We start from the raw sequence: 22,416 nt of genomic DNA, 5'->3' as shown, positions 1-22,416 counted from the left end.
GAGTCTCACTCTATTGCCCAGACTGGAGTGCAATGGCGCCATCTTGGCTCACTGCAACCTCCGCCTCCTGGGTTCAAGCAATTCTCCTGGGTCAGCCTCCCGAGTAGTTGGGATTACCGGCGCCCACCATGGTTTTTGTATTTTTGCCCAAAATAATTACAAATTTTGTAAATCTGCCCAGCTAATTTTTGTATTTTTGTAGAGATGGGGTTTCACCATGTTAGCCAGGCTGGTCTCAAACTCCTGACCTCAAGTGATCCGCCCGCCTCAGCCTCCCAAAGTGCTGGGATTACAGGCATGAGCCATCATGCCCGGCCAAACTATCCTTTAAAATATTAGAGAACAAAGTATGGCACCAAAACACTAGAGTTACAGATCAAGATAACGGCCTTAAAAAATCACCCTTGTATACAATTTCTTCCTCCCTCCCTCCCTCCTTCCTTTCTTTCTCTTTCTCACTCTCTCGGTTTTGTTTTGTTTTGAGACAAGGTCTTGCTTGGTCGCCCAGGCTGGAGTACAGTGGCACGTGAATATGGCTCACTGAAGCCTCGACCTCCTGGGCTCAGGTAATCCTCTCAATGTAGCCTCTCATGTAGCTGGGAACACAGGTGCACACCATCACCACCCCTGGCTAATTTCTTGATGTTTCTGTAGAGATGGGGTCTTGCCATGATGCCCAGGATAGTCTCGAACTCTTGGACTCAAGTGATCCTCCCGCCTTGGCTTCCCAAAGTGCTGGGATTACAGGTGTGAGCCACCACCCCCGGCCTCTTATGTACAATTTCTGATAGGCTAGGGAGTGGAGTATGTGTCCTGAAATGACATTCAGCTTTGCCATGCTTTGTAGTCAAAACTGTCAGTACTGAAATGACATGATAAAAGGTGGGAAGGCAGAACAAAGGTCAGTGAGCTAAGGAGCACGAGGACAATCTAAGTCCCAGCACTGTTTCAAGTGGTAGCACCAAGCATGAAACAATATTCTGCCACGGATGCTTCAACTCTCAATATGGAGACACCAATCCCATGTGTCCACAACTATGCTGTGAAGGTTAGAAAAGGTGATAAGAGAGCATCACTGGAAAAATAGACCTCCTTCTGGCTATTCACCCGAACTTCCTACCCCTGTTTATTTCCTCATGCTATTCAGCACTCATGAGGTCAGCTCACCTGCTTCTGCTGTGCACCTGTAGTGTAAAAGACCAACCAGTAGACAGATAGGGTGATACGATGGAAAGAACAGAGGAATTTGGGACTCACAGAGACCAAGACCCAAACACACACCCCAGGATGGCTGCTTGCTAGTTGTGTGGCCTGTAAATGGGAATGCCACTCACCTAGTGGCCTAAAGTGCAGTGAGATAATCCAGAATGGTAGTACCACTCTAGTGACAAACACCATCACTAGTGTCATCAACGGCACTTCATATAAAAGTGCCAGCGTGCATCAGGGATAAAAGTGAGACATTATCCACTGGTTCACAGTCAACTGATGAAACAAGAACTATAGTTAAGAATTTATTAGGATCAACAGGAATCCGAAATATTAGCAATAAATTAGCACATAACAAGAAACGCATGAACATGGGTTAACAAAACAAACCACTGACAAGCCAACTTTTCTGTGTCAAATTTATTGTCCTATTTATTTTATTTTAATGAGATGGGGTAACGCGCTGTTGTCCAGGCTGGAGTGCAGCATCGTGATCATAGCTCACTCTAGCCTGGGTCAAGTGATCCTCTCACCCTCCTGAGAAACTGGGACTGCAGGCACACACCACCAAACCCACTTAACATTTTTTTAGAGACAAGGTCTTGCTGTGTTGCCCAGACTAGTCTCAAACTCCTGGGCTCAAGCAATCCTCCTACCTGATCCTTCCTAGTAGCTGGGATTATAGGTGCAAGCTACGGCACTCCAGTGCTCAGACTTTTTGAAGGTGGGAAGGGGAACTTATGAAGTAGAAAGCTTTGAGAAACAGACACCTGCTTGACTTTCAGAGTGCTATTAGAATAGAAAATTGTGTCTAATATATGATGAATCCCTTGCACAATCATCTTGTAAAAGCTACTTATCAGAAGTAAGCATTCACCAAGACCAAGTAAACAAATACATGAACAAATACATAGGATTAAATGAGGATTTAGAATTTGGCTTTTTAAAAAACTATCTAGCACATAGTACACAGCAGCTGGTCAATACACAAACAAGAAACTAAACCAAGTCAAGACCAGTGGCTCGTGCCTATAATCTCACCACTATGGGAGGTAAAGGTGGGAAGCAAATTTAAAAATTAGCTGGGTGTGATGGTGCATGCCTACGGTCCCAGCTACTCAGGAGGCCAAGGCAGAAGGATCACTTGAGCCCAGGATGTTGATGCTGCACTAAGCTAGGACAGCGATAGAGAGAGATCATGTTGCAGATAAAATAAATAAATAAAAAACCACAGATAGCCCTAACAAGATGAAGAAGAAGAAACATATGAGCAGTATTCTCAAAGTGTTTAACTTGGACAATGACAGTCATGGGAAACAACTGAAATTCAATACTTCAAATTCAAAAGCACGTCAATGGGACAAGTGACAAGAAGTTTCTTTTCCAATGATTTCCTCTAAATATGGGGAAATTCTACTTAAAAAAAATTTTTTCTCCCAGGTAAGATGTGAGAGACACTGGCATGAAAGCCAGGCAGTAGAAGCTAAAAGTAAAAAAGGATAATAAAACAGAACTCATTTATGCTTCTAGCTTACCATGTGGACACAGAATATCTTCATTAAAATTTAATTCCTCCTCTTCTTTTCTTTCTTCCTTTGATTCATCTAATCAAAAGAAATACAAATGATATCTGCTGTGGTTATTGTGTACTTAAAGTTCAAAGTAGCAGATATACTACTCTGCACAATTTGGAACAAAGAAAACTTTAAAACTCTGAAAATTAGACCCATGTGATTCCTACACAGTTCTGCTAAAAAGTGTTATATTTCTTTCCCTTAAAAGGAAAGAGGAACATCTCAATGACAGTTAACTTTTAAAGATTTAGGTTATGCAAGAAAATGTGCCTTTTTAAATTGAAAAAATGGAATTCTTCTATTAATTCTAGTCAAGGTATTGAGAATACTATGTCATGAACCAAGTTAATCACCTACATTGTCATGTCATGGCATGTCATTTTCACCTACCTACACTTTTTGGGGATGAACACAAAGCATTAAAGACAAATGAAATAAGGACTTAACCTTTACCATCAAACATAGTCGTCCCCACTGATCCGTCCAGGGATATGTTCCAAGACCCTCCATAGATGCCTAAAACCTCATATACTACCGAACTCCATAAACATCCATTGGCATATTTCTGTTCAAGTCTTCCACCTACAAATTTAATGCTTTTTCCCTCTTAACTCACACTGTGACCATAACTTGTAGCTTGTAGTGTGACAGCAAAACTAGCATGAATTTTTTTCCTTCTTAATTTCACAGATAGATTTGTTCCTACAGATCTTAGCAAGCTCACCATACAATTTTTTTTCTTTCCTTATTTAAATCAAGAACTTACTTCCACCTTTCCACTTAAAGGAAGCACTTTGTGGCTTCTTTTTGACATACCTGAATTACCAACATTACCACTCTTCCACTTTGAGACCATTAAAGTAAAATAAGGGTGACTTGAACACTGGCACTCCTACAGTCAATCTGAGCACCAAGAGGATTGCTAGGTGACCAGTGGGTAGCATGTATAGCATGGATAAGTTGGACACAGGGAAAACTCACGTCGCAGGCCAACCAACCAACCAACCAAAAAAACCCCCCACAAAAATCAAGTAAAAAAATGGGCAAAGGAAGGATATGACCAGATAATTCTGTCTCCTCTTTTTCTCTCTGTCACACATACAAATAACTTCTCAAGCCTAAGAAGATGGTCAACCTCAATGACATTTTGAAAAACGTTAAGCCTCAACACTGCTAAGTCTAACTTCCTGTATCGGGCTGATAAAAATTGATGTGACTGCCAGACATGGTGGCTCATGCCTGTAATCCCAGCACTTTGGAAGGCTGAGGCGGGCAGATTAAGGTCAGGAGTTCAAGACCAGCCTGGTCAACATGGCAAAACCCCCTCTCTGCTAAAAATACAAAAATTAGCCCGGCGTGCTGGTGCGTGCCTGTAATCCCAGCTACTCCGGAGGCTGAGGCAAGAGAATCACTTGAGCCTGGGAGGTGGAGGTGGGAGTGAGCCAAGATTGCACCACTGCACTCCAGACTGGGCGACAGAGGGAGACTCCATCTCAAAAAAACAAAACAAGAAAAAACAAAACTGATGTGAATGATGTATTCTTTATGTTGACAAAAGCAAGCAAAATGAACCTCCTAATATGAATATATTGAAGAAAATTTACCAATATGTCAGTATGTGGCAATTATAAATATTTGTAATTCTCTGATCCAGAGATTTCTAGGAATTTATTTCTCAGAAATAATCTGAAAATTTTGTGATGATGTAAGTACAGGACACAAAAGGACCCTCACTGCATCTGTGTATACATACGTAAAAAATTAAAATAGAATCAGATAAACATAATGGATCCACAAAACAAAATGCAATCAATCAATAAAAAGGGCTGAATGTTTTGACATTCAGTAAGTCATATGTACAACTGTGCCCAAATGAGTTGCATTATAAAAAGCCACTATTTACAGTGATTGTATCTGGTAGGAAGGCTTTAAAGTTCTACTTTGTCACATTTGTGCTGCTTGAAGCTTTTGAAATTTTTTAATGGGGGAAGGAAAATAGAGGCATATTACTCTGAAAGCAACATGAAAAATACTTTTAAGCTATGCCAACATGAAGGCACTTTCTACTACGGCATCCAATTTTACTAAAAATGAAGGGACACTGATATATAAAGAGGCTTTTTTTTTTTTTTTTTTTTTTTTTTGAGATGGAGTGATGCTCTGTCTCCCAGGCTGGAGTGCAGTGGCACGATCTCGGTTCACTGCAACCTCCTCCTCCTAGGTTCAAATGATTCTCCTGCCTCAGCCTCCTGAGTAGCTGGGATTACAGGTGCATGCCAACACGCCTGGCTGATTTTTGTATTTTTAGTAGAGACAGGGTTTCACCATGTTGGTCAGGCTGGTCTCGAACTCATCACCTCGTGATCCGCCCACCTCGGCCTCCCAAAATAAAGAGGTTTTAAAAAGCAGTAAATAAATACTTAACACTAAGTCACATGTTATCACTAAAATTATAGTATGTTTTTTCAAATGACAGGATAATAAAACTCAAATTGATGTTAAGTTCATGAATTATATAGCACAATAAAATATTTTAATCAAAAGTAAAAACTCGGCTGGGTGCAGTGGCTCACATCTGTAATCCTAGCACTTTGGGAGGCCAAGGTGGGCGGATCACTTGAGCTCAGGAATTCAAGACCAGCTGGCCAACATGGTGAAACCCCATCTCTACTAAAATACAAAAATTAGCCGGGCATGGTGGCGCATGTGTAATGCCAGCTACTCAGGAGGCTGAGGCGGGAAAGTCACTTGAACGGGGGGTGGTGGGGAATGTTGGCAGAGGTTGCAGTGAGCCAAAATCACGCCACTGCACTCTAGCCTGGGGGACAGAGTGAGATTCCGTCTCAAAAAAGTAAAAAAAAAAAGTCTCAAAAAAAGTAAAAACTCTTCAAGTTTGAAAATATTAATCACACCTCAAGGAGTTTAAAATACTGGGTTGGTTTTCTCAAAAAGTAAGGTGGTGAGATGGGAAGATCAATACCAAATAAAATAAATATAATATAAAGTGATAGAAATGGGCCAGCCTCAGTGGTTCACATCTATAATCCCTGCACTTTGGGAAGCCAAGGTGGGAGGATCGGTTGAGCACAAGAGGGAGACCAGCCTGGGCAACATAGTGAAGCCGTATCTCTAGAATTCAAAAGAAATAAAAACTGGTCAGGTGCGATGGCTAATGCCTGTAATCCCAACATTTTGGGAGGCTGAGGCAGGTGGATTACTGGAGGTCAGAAGTTCAAGACCAGCCTGGCCAACATGGTGAAACCCTGTCTCTTCTAAAAATACAAAATTAGCTGGGCATGGTGGTGTGCACCTGTAGTCCCAGCTACTCGGGAGGCTGAGGCAGGAGAGCCGCTTGAACCTGGGAGGCAGAGGTTGCAGGGAGCCAAGATCGCGTCATTGCACTCCAGCCTGGGCAAAAAGAGCGAAACTCCATCTCAAATAAACAAATAAATTAAATTAAAACTTAAAAAATAAAATAATGATATAAATGATATGAAATGCTTGAATGCAGAAAATACAGAATATTTCAATAAAGGTCAAGAACATTAAAGTAATAAATTTCCTTGACATCTTATGAAGCACTGATTATAAAATTAAATTTAGTATTTGATTTACAGTAACATAATTTCTGATTTGAAAGCATATGAAACTCAGAAGAATTTACAAGCAGAAAGCTATTTAAAAGCTGCCCTCTCTACTTGATGAAAGATTAAGAAGTACAAGCTCATTTACTTGACAAAGGAAGTGTGGCAGATAATCTAAAACCAAAATGTACTGAGCATACAATATATTATGCCAATTTGCAGTAGACTTAACCTTTCTTTAAACTCTTAGCCTAGAACAGAATTAATATTAATTTTGCATGTGATTAACTAGAGAGAGCTTGAGCCCAAAGCATGATAGGTTATACAGGAAAATTTCACGTGAGTCCTTGCTGAATTTCAATAGCTTAAAAATCTTTTATTTGCTCTGAGCTACTTGTGAGAGCTTGCAGTATTTTATTTTATTTTAATTTAATTTTTTTGAGATGGAGTCTCGCTCTGTCGTCCAGGCTGGAGTGCAGTGGTGCGATCTCGGCTCACTGCAACCTCCGCCTCCCGGGTTCATGCCATTCTCCTGCCTCAGCCTTCCAAGTAGCTGGGACTACAGGCGCCCGCCACCTCACCTGACTAATTTTTGTATTTTTAGTAGAGACGGGGTTTCACTGTGTCAGCCAGGATGGTCTTGATCTCCTGACCTCGTGATCCACCCGTCTCAGCCTCCCAAAGTGCTGGGACTACAGGCGTGAGCCACTGTGCCCAGTCAAGAGCTTGTAAAGTTGTCTTTAAAATTACATGGATGGGTATGAAACCAATTTTACGAATTTTTGGGTTTTTTTTTTTTTTTTTTTTTTTTTTGAGACGGAGTCTCGCTCTGTCGCCCAGGCTGGAGTGCAGTGGCGCAATCTCGGCTCACTGCAAGCTCCGCCTCCCGGGTTCACGCCATTCTCCTGCCTCAGCCTCCCGAGTAGCTGGGACTACAGGCGCCCGCCCCTGCGCCCGGCTAATTTTTTCTATTTTTAGTAGAGATGGGGTTTCACCATGGTCTCGATCTCCTGACCTTGTGATCCGCCCACCTCGGCCTCCCAAAGTGCTGGGATTACAGGCGTGAGCCACCACGCCCGGCCTGTTGTTGTTTTTTAAGAGACAGAGTCTCGCTCTGTCACCCAGGCTGGAGTGTAGTGGCGCAATCTCGGGTCATGGTAACCTGCGACTCCTGGGTTCAATCGATTCTACTATTTCAGCCTCTTGATTAGCTGGGCCCACAGGAGTGCAGCACCACTCCTGGCTAATTATTTTTGTATTTTTAGTAGAGACGGGGTTTCACCATGTTGCTCAGGCTGGTCTTAAACTCCTGACCTCAAGTGATCAACCTGCCTCGGCCTCCCAAAATGCTGGGATTACAGGCATGAACCATCGCACCCGGCCTAAAATTGTTTTTTAGAGAAACAGGGTCTCACTCTGTTACCCAGACTGGAGTGCAGTGAGGCTGGCATAACCGCTGGGCTCAAGTGATCTGCCCGTCTGAGCCTCCCAAGTAGCTGGGACTATAGGAATGAGCCACTGTGCCCAGCCCACTTGTATTTTCATGGTATAATTTCACATATAGGTTTAAATTATTACCTTTATTTAAGGTGCTACCATTCATCTTTCCGTTGCTTTGTTCTGCATCACCATCTTGCTCATCTAGCTGTTCAAGAGCTAGCTGGCGCCAGCTCCGCAAGGAGGACTTCCCCACCCAAAATCCATCATTGCTGTGGAACAGAGAGAATGTTAAATCATACAAGTAATATTTCCAAACACTGTCCTCCCTTCTTTGCCTGTAAAAACAACTAAAGTGAATTACAAACACTCAATATCAGCTACTGTACATGTAATTGTTTTTAACCTACTTCCTAATTTTGGTCATTTTCTCTGTCCACTATTGAACTGCAGGGATCTAATATTTTGTTTCCATTCTAAATATTATCCTGCTTTTCCTACCTTCATGCCAATCACACCAATCAAATGGTAGGATGGAATACAGTGGCAAAGGCTATCTGACTCAGCAGCTTTCTTTATCATTGCCACAGGGGCGGTCGTTGCAAAATTTACTTTTGATCTGGCTCTGCCATTCACTTTATCACCCTTCTTCTAAACATCCCAACTTCCTATTTTCAATAAATAACGAGCTGCTTGGTTATGACCTCTTGAAAATTTCTTAGTTTATCATAAACAATGTACGCTGTGCAACATACCCCTTTACTGCTGCTTTCAGCAGATTATTAACAGTTTTATAATCTTCATTTAGTTGGTTCTTCAGACGCAATACGCGACAACGTTCTACTACACATTCCTTACACAGGGCTTTCACTACAGGCAAGAAAGAATGAAAGGAAATATATTTCATTCAAACAGACTTCCTGTTAGGAAAATGTTTTTAGCACTTCACAAACAGACACATTCTAAACCAAAGTCACAAATGTTGGCAATGCGGCAAACTGATATATACCCTAAATTATTTTACTAAGACAATTAGATACCAAGACAGCAATACTGTTATCTGAATAAAGAAAGAAAAATGAAAGAGAAAATGTTATATTATGTTAAAAGTATCTAAATACAGTATCTGACAAGGCTTACATGTAATTTTTATAAGATGATAATCAAATAACTGAGGTTCTAAGGTGGAGGGGTTAAATATAGCTGATAATTACAAATAATGATCTTCACGTGAAAGTGACCTTCAAAGCACACTAAAAGGAAAAGCAAAACGAAGGGTCTGGTTTAAAACACAAAGAAGTTTTAGGAATCATCTAAAATGTGAACACTTTTCCCACTGCATGGTTTACTCATTGTGAATTAAGAACAGTGGCAGGTATAGTGGCTCATACCACCAAGAGCTTTGAGAAGCCAGGCAGGGAGGATAGCTTGAGGACAGGAGTTTGAGACCAGCCTGGGCAACACAGTGAGACCCTGTCACTACAAAAAAATGTAAAAATTAGCAAGGCATGGTGGTGTGTGCCTGTAGTCCTAGCTACTTGGGAAGCTGAGGTGGGAGGACTGCTTAAGCCTACAAGTTCAAGGCTGCAGTGCACTATGATTCCACCACTGTACTCCAGCTGGGGTAACAGAATAAGACTGTCTCAGAAAAAAAAAAAAACGGGCCACATATGGTGGCCCATTCTTGTAATCCCAGCACTTTGGGAGGCCGAGGCAGGTCGATTACTTGAGCCCAGGAGTTTGAGACCAGTCTGGGCAATATGATGAAACACCATCTCTACAAAATGTACAAAACTTAACCAGGCATGGTGGTGCATGCCTGTGGTCCCAGCTACTTGCAAGACTGAGATGGGAGCCTGAGGAGGTCAAAGCTGCAGTGAGCTGTGATTGCACCACTGCACTCTGGCCTGGGCAACAGAGTGAGACACTGTCTCAAAAAAACAAAAACAAAAAATTCCCAGAAATTTAGGAAACAAAACTCCAGTGGTGTTTAACAGAAGGCCTGCAGCATGTAGTTAAATATCTGGTTTACGCAGTAAGTTGTATACCATTAGAAAACAGCACTTAATTTCAGAAATAGTGTATTGGGGAGGGAGGTGTCATGTAATTTCCTACAGTCTCATCTGAAAATTGGAGGGGGGATTATGTTGGTAGCTACTCATGTAAAAAGAAAAATGTTTCAAGGAGGCAGAACAGAAAGGCAGCCAGAACAAAATAAAACCATGGGTACAATGTGGTCACATATATAGGTCTATATTGAAGGTAGAATCAAGCAGCTTCCATTCATAAACTAAGTAACCATCTATAGCTCAGACACTGGTAGCAGTCACCACAGGCGGGCGTGGTCGCTCCTGCCTGTAATCCCAGAACTTCGGGAGGGAAAGATAAGTGGATCACTTGAGCCCAGAAGTTTTGAGACCAGCCTGGCCAACACATTGAAACCCCGTCTCTACTAAAAATACAAAAATTAGCTGGGTGTGGTGGTGTGCGCTTGTAATCCCAGCTACTCGGGAGGCTCTAGAATCACTTGAACCCAGGAGGCAGAGGTTGCAGCAAGCTGAGATTGAGCCACTGCACTCCAGCCTGAGTAACAGAGCAAGACTCCATCTCAAAAAAAAAAAAAAAAAAAGTCACCATAACATGGAGGCACAAACTTGTAATTAATCAGACAAGGCCTCAAGTACCAGACAGTTTTCTCAAAAGGGTCTTATTTTGTCTGCTTTGAGAGGGGTTAAAAACAAAACAAATCGAAAAATGAACCAAAAAAACCCAACCAACCCTCTATGAATAGCATCAGTTGCTTCACTTCTACTTTATTTAGCAAATTCTTTTTGCAAAGTGTAAGGAATATTTGGTCTAGCATAGTTTGGGTCAAATCATCATAAGCCACACTCATAAAGACCATAAGATGAAGATTTAATGAGCTGCTCTTTTTTAAACAGAGAGGACATCTTGAATTACCAGTTAGTCTTGGACCTCCTCCATATCTACTATAGAAAATGTCAGCTGCATATTCAGATATCCTCTTCATAATTGATATTTTATCCGGGTGAAGCTTGTCATGGGAACACAGGCAAGCGTGATTATCAATAGGTTTGGTAGGTGTTGATTCATCCAACCACTTTTGCAGCCATTCCAGAGAGACAAACTCATAGGGCTCTGAGAAAGCAAGCATCGGAAAGAGCCTATGTATTTTTACAGTTTTTGGACTAAGTGATACATTCATTTTTTTCAAAAGACAATGCAAACTCTGTCCAGAGTTAGCAGAATCAGAAGAATCATTGTCTGGGGGAAGATGTTTTTACGACACAAAGCTCCAGTTAAGTGCCACTCCTCTGAGTTCAAGGAGCTCTGCACAGTAATGCTGAGTCTGCACAGTGCCCTATGAGATCGGCTGGTATTATTAACCACATTCTACAAGAGGCATCCACATAGAGTCTTGCCTAATAGCACAGCAGAGTTTTGATCAAGACACCCATGTTTGCTGACTACAAGTCATGCTCCATTGCTGCCTCACAAATAACACAACCTCATGCCCTACTATGTTTATTTCATAAATTATTTTTGTCATTACTTTTCACATATATGTGATATACATCTGAAAATTAAAATGAGAAGCCAAACTGAACTCTAAGTTAGAAATTAACCTCACCAACTATGACCACACTTCAGAAGACCCTTTTAACTACTGAACTTTCTTTATCCAAGATGACACTGATGGCAATTTTGAAAAGGTATTTAATTCCCCCACCCAAATCCAAGTCATCATCTATTCATTATATTATTATTTATTTCAAGAAACTAACCTATTTTAAACAAGTTCCAGGATAAAGTACACTAGAACTGAGTCGTCATCAATTTTGAAGTTGCAAAAATTAAAAGACAAAACCAAACACCTCAAAATGAGTTTTAATTTGGGGAAAGGAAGTCCCTAGAATTCCCTAAAAGCCAAAATCAAAGATAAAGGGCCAGCTTTGATTACTTACAAAGATCTCCAGTGAGTCCCAGCATAAAACATAGAAGAAAACATACAGAGGTTGAATTTATATTTTTGTATTATATACTCCTTCTGATGAGATCTGAGGGACAGATACTTCAACGAAGCCCATTGTGACCAGTTTTATACTCCCCAGAGAGTTACATGTCTAGAAAACTAACTCCCATTTTAATTTTACAGCGAACCATTTCAATTTTTATGAAAACAAAATTTGGCACTGTACATCATCGACTAAGAGTCTTCTGACTGGTCAAATCGAAAGTGACTCCAGAGGAAGAGCACAGGACTGTGAGTCGAGGTCACGGTCTAATCCAAGTTCTGCCACCAAGAAAATGAACCTGAGCGAGTCACTTAAACTCTCTCTGTTTCCGGTCTTTTATTTGTAAAATGAAGGTAATAATACCTGCCTTCTACCTACCTCATGGGGATGTTGTTGAGTATAAAAGATAAGCTATGTGAAGCATTTTGAGCTTTTTGGAAGAAAAGAGATATGGAAAAGTTAATGACACATTTACATAACCTTATTATATAAAAGAGGAGACCTTGGCTGGGCAAGGTGGCTCACGCCTGTAATCCTAGCACTTCGGGAGGCTGAGGCGGGCGGATCACCTGAGGTGTGGAGTTCGAGACCAGCCTGACCAACAGGGAGAAGCCCCGTCTCTACTAAAAATACAAAAAATTAGCTGGGCATGGTGGCGCATGACTGTAATCCCAGCTACTTGGGAGGCTGAGACAGAAGAATCACTTGAACCCGGGAGGTAGAGGTTGTGGGGAGCTGAGATTGCACCATTGCACTCCAGCCTGGGCAACAAGAGTAAAACTCCATCTCAAAAAAAAAAAAAAAGGAGGAGACCTTAAGACGCAGTATATGTAACACAGCTGCAGCACTTTACAGTATATCATGGTAAGGCTAATTGCATTCAAAATGCCTCCCGACTTTATTTGCCATTTATCAAGCTTAATCTGCCAGGGATAGAGTACGCTGGGTATCTGGGGAATGCAAAGATAAATGATCCCTTTCCGAGAGCAAAATAAAGGGCTTAGCATACTCTAATCTTTTCCCAAGGACAGTCAATTAGATTAAAATGGTAAGTAATACAAAGGCTATCAGAGGAGAAAAAACAGGATTGTGATAAAGAGCAACCTTCAAGAATAAGTCACTAGGCATTCTAGTCTCCCCAGCAGCTGGGGAGGAGCGGACAGACAGCAGTATCTGTTACTGCCAACTGAAGAAAACACCCTAAGAATCCCGGCCCTCACAATGAAAGGAATCTAGGAAAGCTCAAAATGCACAAAGCCCTCCTTGCCAGGGTACGTCTGCAGGAATTCAAAGCCTAGGGTGACTGTGGCCTGACTGTCCAGCAACAACGTGGCTCAAAGGAAAGACAACATTTTCCAATCTCACAGAAAACTTCCGAGGAAAGCTTGTTGTTTTGGTTTTTGAATCGTTCAATATAAATTTAATGAAAGATGTAATAATTAGAAAAACGATGTATGGTTTTATAGTAAGAGGAGGAAGACAGAAAGCAGAGAACAGGCCTATAATTCTAATCTAATACCATGCTTATTACTAACTGAGCAAGTTTTCCAGATTTCACTTTAGTGCGCTGTGGGCTCCATGAGGGAAGAGTGACTATGCTCACAGAAGTCTGTCTTTCTTTCCATTCTCAGTCTCTATCATCATAAAGAGTTGCACTGACCTCTGCCAAGAGCTTGCCTGAGAATACAAGTGGAGCACAAGTCTCATGGTTAAGGCAGATTCTGCTGGTGGCAAAGTTTTTACACTACAGATGTTTCTGCACTAGAAAAAGACTCTGAGTGGGCCCCTCAAATATATTCCCTAGTATTTGTGATTCAGTAAACTACAAGGCTTGCTTTCCAAAGGCCATGGATATAATCAACTCCAAATGAGGGAGAGAACTCTCCCATTATCAAGCTGGAGATACTGGACTGTATGAAACCTCAGCATTTGATGAGGAAAGCAAAATATTAAAATATTTACCACAGGGAAATATACATTTTGGTTTAAAGTTCTTAAAAAAAAAAAAAAGCCAACAAAAAACAAACAAACAAAAAAAAACACCTGGATTTTGAACATGACACATTTTCTTAGGAAAGTTATATGGTCTAGAACAATTACAGCATTAAAAACATCTGAAACACTTTACCTAGAGATAAATTTAAGTATATTTCAATGGAAATAAAAAGGGCCAAAAGCATGTTCCTACTGAGGCTTAAATTTTAGGGTAAGTGATCTTTCTTTAAATATGTTCACACACAAAAATAAGATTTAGAAAATGCATAACGAAAGATTTCTCTTGCCAGCACAAAACCATGCTCATTAACTTTGAGATTCTACATAATTTTACAATGTGGAATTTCTACAATATAAGTTTACTGCAAATGGAAAATAATTATATAGCTCATAATTGGTAAAAGTATAAATAACACAGAGAAATATTCTAAGAACATAAGCATATTCTAAGAACATAAGGTGCCTGTACGCTGAATGAAAACAGCCAAAGGAAGCACAGTGCTAACTTGACACATAACATCTTTGAACTCCATAGTTCTAAAGAGTGGTTCAAATGAGTATTTCGCTTTAGACCCAGTTAAGTCCCTTTCTCTTGTCCAGTGGACACAGGACACCATGAATAAAGTTTGGAAAATAGATTTCTAGGTCCCGACACCTTTGAACAAAGACTTATAAATTTAGAGATTTGAATCATGGGTTCATTCCCAAATCATTTCCAGTTAAATTAAGGTCAGTTTAATTCTTTAGGATAATCCCAACCCTTGGACAGAGTTGAAGTAACAGATTACAAAGAAGGGTCAGAATCAAATTAAAATTCAGTTAAAATCTATTCTTATAGACTTAGCAATTTTTGTTTACATTTTGTTTAAAGTTATACTAGTAATGGAAAATTAAGATATTAAAAAGACAAACCACAAGTACAATTATGCTTAAGTATTTATTTTCTAAAGTGAGGACTAAATTGTCTCTCTTCCTTAAGTAGGAATTAGGCTTGGGAAATTCATGTCTTTGAAATGACAGATAATTTAATACAAATGGCACATCAGCCTTTAAAAAGGCTTAATTTGGTTTCATTTTGAGACACCAGGTAAACCTGAATAAACATATACAGAAAAGGGATAAGCTGGATTATGTAGGATATTTCTAAGAAATCAGGGGTCAGCAGAAAGCTTTTCTCCTCTTAGCATAATATTTGGTATTAAACTTCAAGTTAATCTAATAGCATCAAAAAAAAACTACTCATATAATAGAATGTCTGTTAAAACTGTCAGGTCACAAAGTATGCAAAGAAACAGAACAGGCAAGTTGCTTTTTCCATAGTAATCCAATCGGATTTTTCTTAAACAAGTTAATATCTCACAAAATATAAATATCTACAATACTCATGGATGCAAAGTGCTGACCTAAATGTTATAATTTATTAACAGCTTCCCATTTTTAGAAGTACAACGTAATGAAATAATAATATGGAATGCTACACATCAAGTTATTGTCGGTTTACAAAGCACTTTTAGAGTGTTTAAGCTGGCTTTAGTGGGTTATTAGAAAGAGTAAGTTTGAGAAAGTTTCTTCATATACATTTGTGAACATAAAAAAACAAGGCACTTAATGGCAACAGTGCTGTCCCAGAATATCTTACAGACCAGCTCCAGCAGGTAACCTTTGGTACAGCTCCTTAACCTCTTCGTGTTTTGCTTTTCCTTTATCCACACTTTGCTTACGCATCTCAGCCATTTCAATACACCACTCCTCAAATTTGGAATTATCCCGATCTACCAGCTCTTGAAGAAAGGCTATTCAAAACAGAAAGTCAAAAAACAACTTTATCCTTGTTTTCAAATATAGTGAACCATGCTAATCTCTAAATCATATCAAATACTGATTAAAACATTGTCAGAAATTCCAACTATGGTCTCCCTGTCTGCTAGAAACCTTCAATCTGAAGGTAGAAGTAAAACTGAAGACAGACACTGGAATAATACTAAGTTGATTCCCCCCACTTAGCTCTCCATGACATCATCAGCCTCCCAGAACAACTGAATGGCTCAAAATCACCACTTTAGAAAGATGATGCCAGGCGGGGCGCAGTAGCTCATGCCTGTAATCCCAGCACTTTGGAAGGCCGAGGCGGGTAGATCATGAGGTCAGAAGTTCAAGACCAGCCTGGCCAAGATGGTGAAACCCCGTCTCTACTAAAAATACAAAAATTAGCTGGGCGTTGTGGCATGCACCTGTAATCCCAGCTACCCAGAGGCTGACGCACAGAACTGCTTAAACCTGGGAGGCAGAGGTTGCAGTGAGCCAAGACTGCACCACTGCACTCCAGTCCGGGCGGTAGAGTGAGACTCTGTCTCAAAAAAATATAAATAAATAAAAAACAATAGATGATGCCACCAAACTTAGAAAAGTGCTGAGTAAAATGACTAAGACTGTCTTCAGGGCAGCAGCAACTCTACCTTTTATATTATGAAGTCTAGGAAATCTACAGATAAATGAATAAAATTCACAAATACTCTATAAACTGAACAAACTAAAACCAAATTATACTTTAAATACATGTTTTGATTACTTCCTGATTTTTTAATAATTGCATTGCTTTATTTCAGAAGCTCACTTTTTAAAAGTAAATTTGCAATTGATATTTACTTTCACCAACATTCAGCTTAAGAAATCAATTCATCATAATAACTAAAAGCAATCCACTAGTTATCATTCATCTTTGAGTATGGCATTCTAAAACATTTGCCTGATATAATCCTGGAAAACTGCTTTACCTGGAACTTGAACAGCAGTGTTGGGCTTTTCTTGAGTTTGCAGTCTATAAACCAACATATATGCATTTCGAGAGCAGTGAGTTCCTTTGCCACACTTGGGTTTACGTGTCTGAGACTTAGAAGGTTCTGCTGAGATAGAGAAATCAAAAGGTACCTTAAGTGCCTAGAGTTTGTTTATTCTTTAGCAGGGCTATAGAAAACAATTTCCAAAACATACACCCAAGAGACATTAACACCAATCTAAAACATTCGAATGCCATAGAAATTTGGCAGGCTCTTTAGCTTCTAATATTTAAAAAAGTTTACTACCGCTACTGCCAACCACATTACATTTTTAAAAGGTAAAAAGAAAATACGTTTTTCTGGGGAACAAACCTGGAACAACAACAAAAAAAATCACTATTGCCATAAGCTGATTTTTATGTTAGTCTTAAATTACAAAACTTAACTGAAGCCAGGCACAGTGGCTCATGCTTGTAATCACAGCACTCTAGGAGGCCAAGATGGGCGGATCACTTGAAGCCAGAAGTTCAAGACCAGCCTGGCCAACATGGAGAAACCCTGTCTCTACAAATAATACAAAAAGTAGGTGGGCGTGGTGGTGCGCACCTGCAGTCCACCTACTTGAGAGGCTGATGCAAGTGAATTGATTGAACACAGGAGGCGGAGGTTGCAGTGAGCCAAGATCACACCACTGCACTTCAGCCTGGGTGACAGAGCGAGACTCTGTCTCAGGAAAAAGAAAAAGTTAAATTAAATTAAATTAAATTAAATTAAAAAATCAAAATAGGCCAGGCGCGGTGGCTCACACCTGGCCAACATGGTGAAAACCGTCTCTCTAAAAACACCGCACCCAGCTAATTTTTGTATTTTTAGTAGAGACAGGGTTTCACTATGTTGGCCAGTGTGGTCTCGATCTACTGACCTCACGACCTGCCAGCCTCAGCCTCCCAAAGTGCTGAGATTACAGGCGTGAGCCACTGCACCTGGCCGAAATATTTTTATTCTTAATGATTGCTTGGTACACAAGTATTTGTTTTAATGTTGTGTGTGTGTGGTTTTTTTGTTTTTTGGTTTTTTTTTTGAGATGGAGTCTCGTTCTGTCGCCCAGGCTAAAGTCCAGTGCCTCAATCTCGGCTCACTGCAAGATCCGCCTCTCAGGTTCACGCCATTCTCCTGCCTCGGGCTCCTGAGTAGCTGGGACTACAGGCACCTGCCACCACGCCCGGCTAATTTTTTGTATTTCTAGTAGAGACAGGGTTTCACTGTGTTAGCCAGGATGGTCTCAATCATCTGACCTCATGATCTGTCCACCTCGGCCTAATGTTGTTTTTTAATAAAAGCAAATATAAAATGTATATGTACAGTTTGAAAAATAAAAATTAGCTCAGTAATCATTTTAGTAAACAGATTTTCTTCAATTTAGTCAAAATAATACAAATAAATCTAGACTTGATTTAATTGCCCAAAGAAATAAAATAGCATATTTTCTTTTCTTGAGACAGAATTTCACTCGTCTCCCAGGCTGGAGTGGAATGGCACGGTCTCGGTGTACTGCAACCTCTGCCTCCCAGTTCAAGTGATTCTCCTGCCTCAGCCTCCCCAGTAGCTAGGATTACAGGCATGTGTCACCACGCCCAGCTAATTTTTGCATTTTTAGTAGAGACGAGAATTTACCATGTTGGCCAGGCTAGTCTCAAACTCCTGACCTCAGGTGATCCTCCCTCCTCGGCTTCCCAAAGTGCTGGGATTACAGGCGTGAGCTACCCCACCCAGCCTAAAATAGCATCATTTTAAAAAATGAAATGGGCCAGGTGCGGTGGCTCACGCCTGTAATCCCAGCACTTTGGGAGGCCGGGGCAGGTGGATTACCAGAGGTCAGGAGTTCGAGGCCAGCCTGGCCAACATGGTAAAAGCCCATATCTACTAAAACTACAAAAATTAGCCTGGGATCTGTAATCCCAGCTACTCAGGAGGCTGAGGCAGCAGAATCACTTGAATCCAGGAGGCAGAGGTTGCAGTGAGCCAAGATCACACCACTGCACTGCAGCCTGGGTGACAGAGTAAGACTAAGTCTCAAAAAAGAAAAAACAAAAGGAATGAAATGCTAACAACCAGAAACATTAGCCACTAATCTCTATAAAATAAACAGCAAGTGGAAAACATGAAGTGTTTCAGATGGCAACTACAGCACATGAAAACGATTTTCAAATTGGGTTTCAGTGTTCCAGGTAACTTTCTGAGAGGTAAGAGGTTATGGCGGCAGATCATTTGAGATCAGGAATTCGAAACAGCCTGGTCAATGTGGCGAAACCCCGTCTCTACTAAAAATACAAATAATTAGCCAGGCATGGTGATGTGCACCTATAATCCTAGCTACTTGGGAGGCTGAGGCAGGAGAACTGCTTGAACTCAGGAGGCAGAGGTTGTGGTGGGCCAAGACAGCACCACTGCAATCCAGCCTGGGCGACAGAGTGAGACTCCGTCTCAAAAAGAACAAAAAAGGTTATGGGCAGTTCTAAGGAAATCCAGTTACCAGATCCTCAATTCACCATGTGCTTTTCTAAAATGGATCTGCCTCAACACTGAGGTCCCATGATGGTTTCTACCTTTCTTTTCACAATCATTTGACTCCCATGTCACAAAAGAAAGATATAACCTCTCAGCCAGTGACAGAAAAAGGACTCATCTATCACATTAAGATATATTTACCAAAAAAAAAAAACATTTACAGAGAAGTTTTACTGTTTAAAAAATTTATAATATACTTTTATGAGTTTTATCAATTATGTAGTAATAGTCATAATTTTAAAAACAGCACTCTATCCAGAAGTACTTTTTAAGTATTCAGAGTTTTATAGTCACAAAAAACTTACTATATTCCATTAGAATAAAATTCTGTAGGGTAAATGTAATGGAAATAGTAGTACAGAAGAAAACTGAATTGTTAAAAATGCCTACTATAAAATAAGACCTGTTCAGTTATCCTTGAAAAGGATGTTGGTGGACATAAAATCTCTATGGTATTTAATGTCATCTGGACATTAATAAAAGAGTGATGTTACAATTTAAGTTTTGGTGTTTATTATGTCATAAATTACAGCATTTGGAGCTGCTTAAAATTTATGATGAAATTTGTTAGATTTTAAAATGTGCAAAGAAAAAAAAAGTTCAATTTTTTTTTGTTTTCCCTTGCACCCATGCTTGGATGTTCAACAGTCTTACAGACAACATGTGAACAAAAAAGGTTGGAAGATCACTGTACTGTCACAGGGAATTAAAATACCAGTAACATGTACAGGTAAGAGAAGATTAGTCATCCATTCCTAATTAAGAGTAACAGGCTGGGCGCGGTGGCTCACGCCTGTAATCCCAGCACTTTGGGAGGCCAAGGCAGGCGGATCCCTTGAGGTCAGGAGTTTGAAACCAGTCTGGCCAACATGGTGAAACCCCGTCTCTACTAAAAATACAAAAAATTGATCAGGCGTGGTGGCATGCGCCTGTAATCCTAGGTACTCAGGAGGCTGAAGCAAGAGAATCATTTGAACCCGGGAGGTGGAGATTGCAGTAAGCTGAGATCGTGCCATTGCACTCCAGCCTGGCTGACAGAGGGAGACTCCATCTCAAAAAAAAAAGTACCCAAGATTTAAGATGTTCATGATTTTGTATAAGATGGAATATAAAATGATTCATAAAACTTCAGGACACAACATAACAATGAACGTCTAATGAAATTTAAAAATATTTTCTATTTTTGATTTAAAAGATGAAAGCTAAATTATATGCTGCATAAAATAATGAGTTATGAAAACACTGGAATGAGATGCCAATGGGTGTTTAGTGTTTTCTTGAACTGTTTCAAAATTTAGGACTACCCATATTTAAGACAGCCTTAACAATGCTTTTAATCCTAGAATGTAGACAGATTTTTTTAAAAAAAGAAAAAAAAAAAAAAACAATAAAAAACAGTCAAAACCAAGACATAACTTTTCACAATTTAAAGTTCTTTTTTTTTTTTTTTCTTCCAGACAAGGTCTCACTCCGTGGCCCAGGCTGCAGTGCAGTGGTGCAATCATGGCTCACTGAAGCCTTGATCTCCTGGGCTCAAGCATCCTATCTCAGCCTCTTAAAAGTGCTAGGATTACAGGTGTAAGCCACCTCGCTCAACCCAATTAATGTGCTATCTCAATTCTGTTCCTAGTAGGAATGTCAAAATGAAAACACATACTGTATAAGCAAATGTTTAGAATTTGAGTTTTACTTAGGTAAAATGGGAGTGAGATTGCTGAAATTCTGTAAACACAGAAATATTATTTAAAAGTAGAAAACAGGTTGGGCACGGAAGCTCATGCCTGTAATGCCAACACTTTTGGGAGGCCAAGTGGGAGGATTGTCTGAGGGCAGGAATTCAAAGGCAACCTGGGCAACCCGGGGAGACCCTGTCTCTATAAAAAAAAAAATCACAATATTAGCCAGGTGTGGTGGATCACACCTGTGGTCTCAGTTACTTGGGAAGCTGAGGCAGGAGGATTATTTGAGCCTAGGAGTTCCAGGCTCCAGTGAGCCATGTTCATGCCGCAGTACTCCAGCCTGGGCAACAAAGCAAGACTCTGTCTCAAAAAATATATATAAATAAAAGTAAAGAAAATAAAATTTAAAAGTGAAAGAATGACTTCTCCAAGCTACATGAATGGATTTAACAATCTATTATCTGTAGAGATGATGCATGTGTCTTGAAAGCAAATCTCAACTGCTACGCTCCTGCCTACTGCACACCTTGAATAAATGTCTCTGACCCACTAAGAAAAAACAGTGGCAGGAGACACACACACACTTACTCCCATTTCTTTTCTCTGATTCAGATACCATAGTCTGAACCTCATCCAAAGCTGTTTAGCACTTTCTTGTGAAATGATGACCACAGTTGTGAGTCTGCATGTGTCATCTCACTATGCTGTGTGTTGGATTTCTAGAACAAAGCCTGTGCCCTTGGACAATTGCCTATACCTGTCTGACAGACAATGGGAAGAAAGTGATAAACAGCTCAGGAGACGGCTCCAGGTAGAAAAACTGTCCATTCCTTTGGAAAATAAATGGGTACTTAGGCCCAAGACAACTGAGGTGATGAAAGTATATACTAGGATACTATTTCAAGAAGTACTCTTTATGGCAGACCTCACCACTATTTCAAGAAGTACTCTTTATGGGAGACCTCACCACTACACAGTAGCAACCAGCTCATTCTCCACAGAAGCACTGCTCAAGGATTTGGGTAAGATACTTAAAGGAAGGAAAAACAAAGTTTACCTGCTACAGTTAGTTCCCCAAAATAAATTTCCTGACCCAAGGAAAACAACTACTAATCCTACTACATTAAATCTACTATTCATCATCATTAACTTAATACCTATGATCCTCCCCTACCCACTTAAATAAGCCTGGTAATTAAAAACTGATCATTTGCCTTCAAGCTTTACTGAAAACATGACACTATGAAAACCATCTCTGGAACAAAATAATTATAAACTTTTTTTTTTTTTTTTTTGAGACGGAGTCTCGCTGTGTCTCCCAGGCTGGAGTGCAGTGGCGTGATCTCGGCTCACTGCAAGCTCCGCCTCCCGGGTTCACGCCATTCTCCCACCTCAGCCTCCCAAGTAGCTGAGACTACAGGCGCCCGCCACCACGCCCGGCTAGTTTTTTGTATTTTTAGTAGAGACGGGGTTTCACCATGTTAGCCAGGATAGTCTCCATCTCCTGACCTCGTGATCCACCCGCCTCGGCCTCCCAAAGTGCTGGGATTACAGGC

General features: G+C 40.3%; 1 protein-coding gene across 25 annotated transcripts in view; it reads right to left on the bottom strand.

Moving 5' to 3' along the window:
- The window catches only part of USP48 (ubiquitin specific peptidase 48), a 105,322-nt gene that overhangs the window by 33,692 nt on the left and 49,214 nt on the right, over positions 1-22,416 (bottom strand). For 11 of the 25 annotated variants that reach the window (XR_012424811.1, XR_012424799.1, XR_012424801.1 and 8 more), the window contains 6 exons: positions 16,611-16,739; positions 15,480-15,629; positions 10,766-10,963; positions 8,560-8,674; positions 7,946-8,076; positions 2,745-2,813 (listed from right to left, as the gene is read on the bottom strand). Coding sequence is in view for 20 of the 25 variants with exons in the window: in XM_015441195.4 (XP_015296681.1) it covers positions 2,745-2,813; positions 7,946-8,076; positions 8,560-8,674; positions 10,766-10,963; positions 15,480-15,629; positions 16,611-16,739 (792 nt within the window). In the remaining 5 variants the exon portion in view is untranslated. Of the gene's footprint in view, positions 1-2,744; positions 2,814-7,945; positions 8,077-8,559; positions 8,675-10,765; positions 10,964-11,790; positions 15,630-16,610; positions 16,740-22,416 lie in introns of those variants that run through there. The other 14 variants (XR_012424803.1, XM_045378643.3, XM_074017655.1 and 11 more) reach the window with 5 other exon arrangements.

The sequence above is a fragment of the Macaca fascicularis genome, chromosome 1, assembly GCF_037993035.2.
Source record: "Macaca fascicularis isolate 582-1 chromosome 1, T2T-MFA8v1.1".
Lineage (NCBI taxonomy): Eukaryota > Metazoa > Chordata > Mammalia > Primates > Cercopithecidae > Macaca > Macaca fascicularis.
Note: the sequence above shows the minus strand (reverse complement) of the source record. Positions and strands in the feature narration are given on the sequence as shown.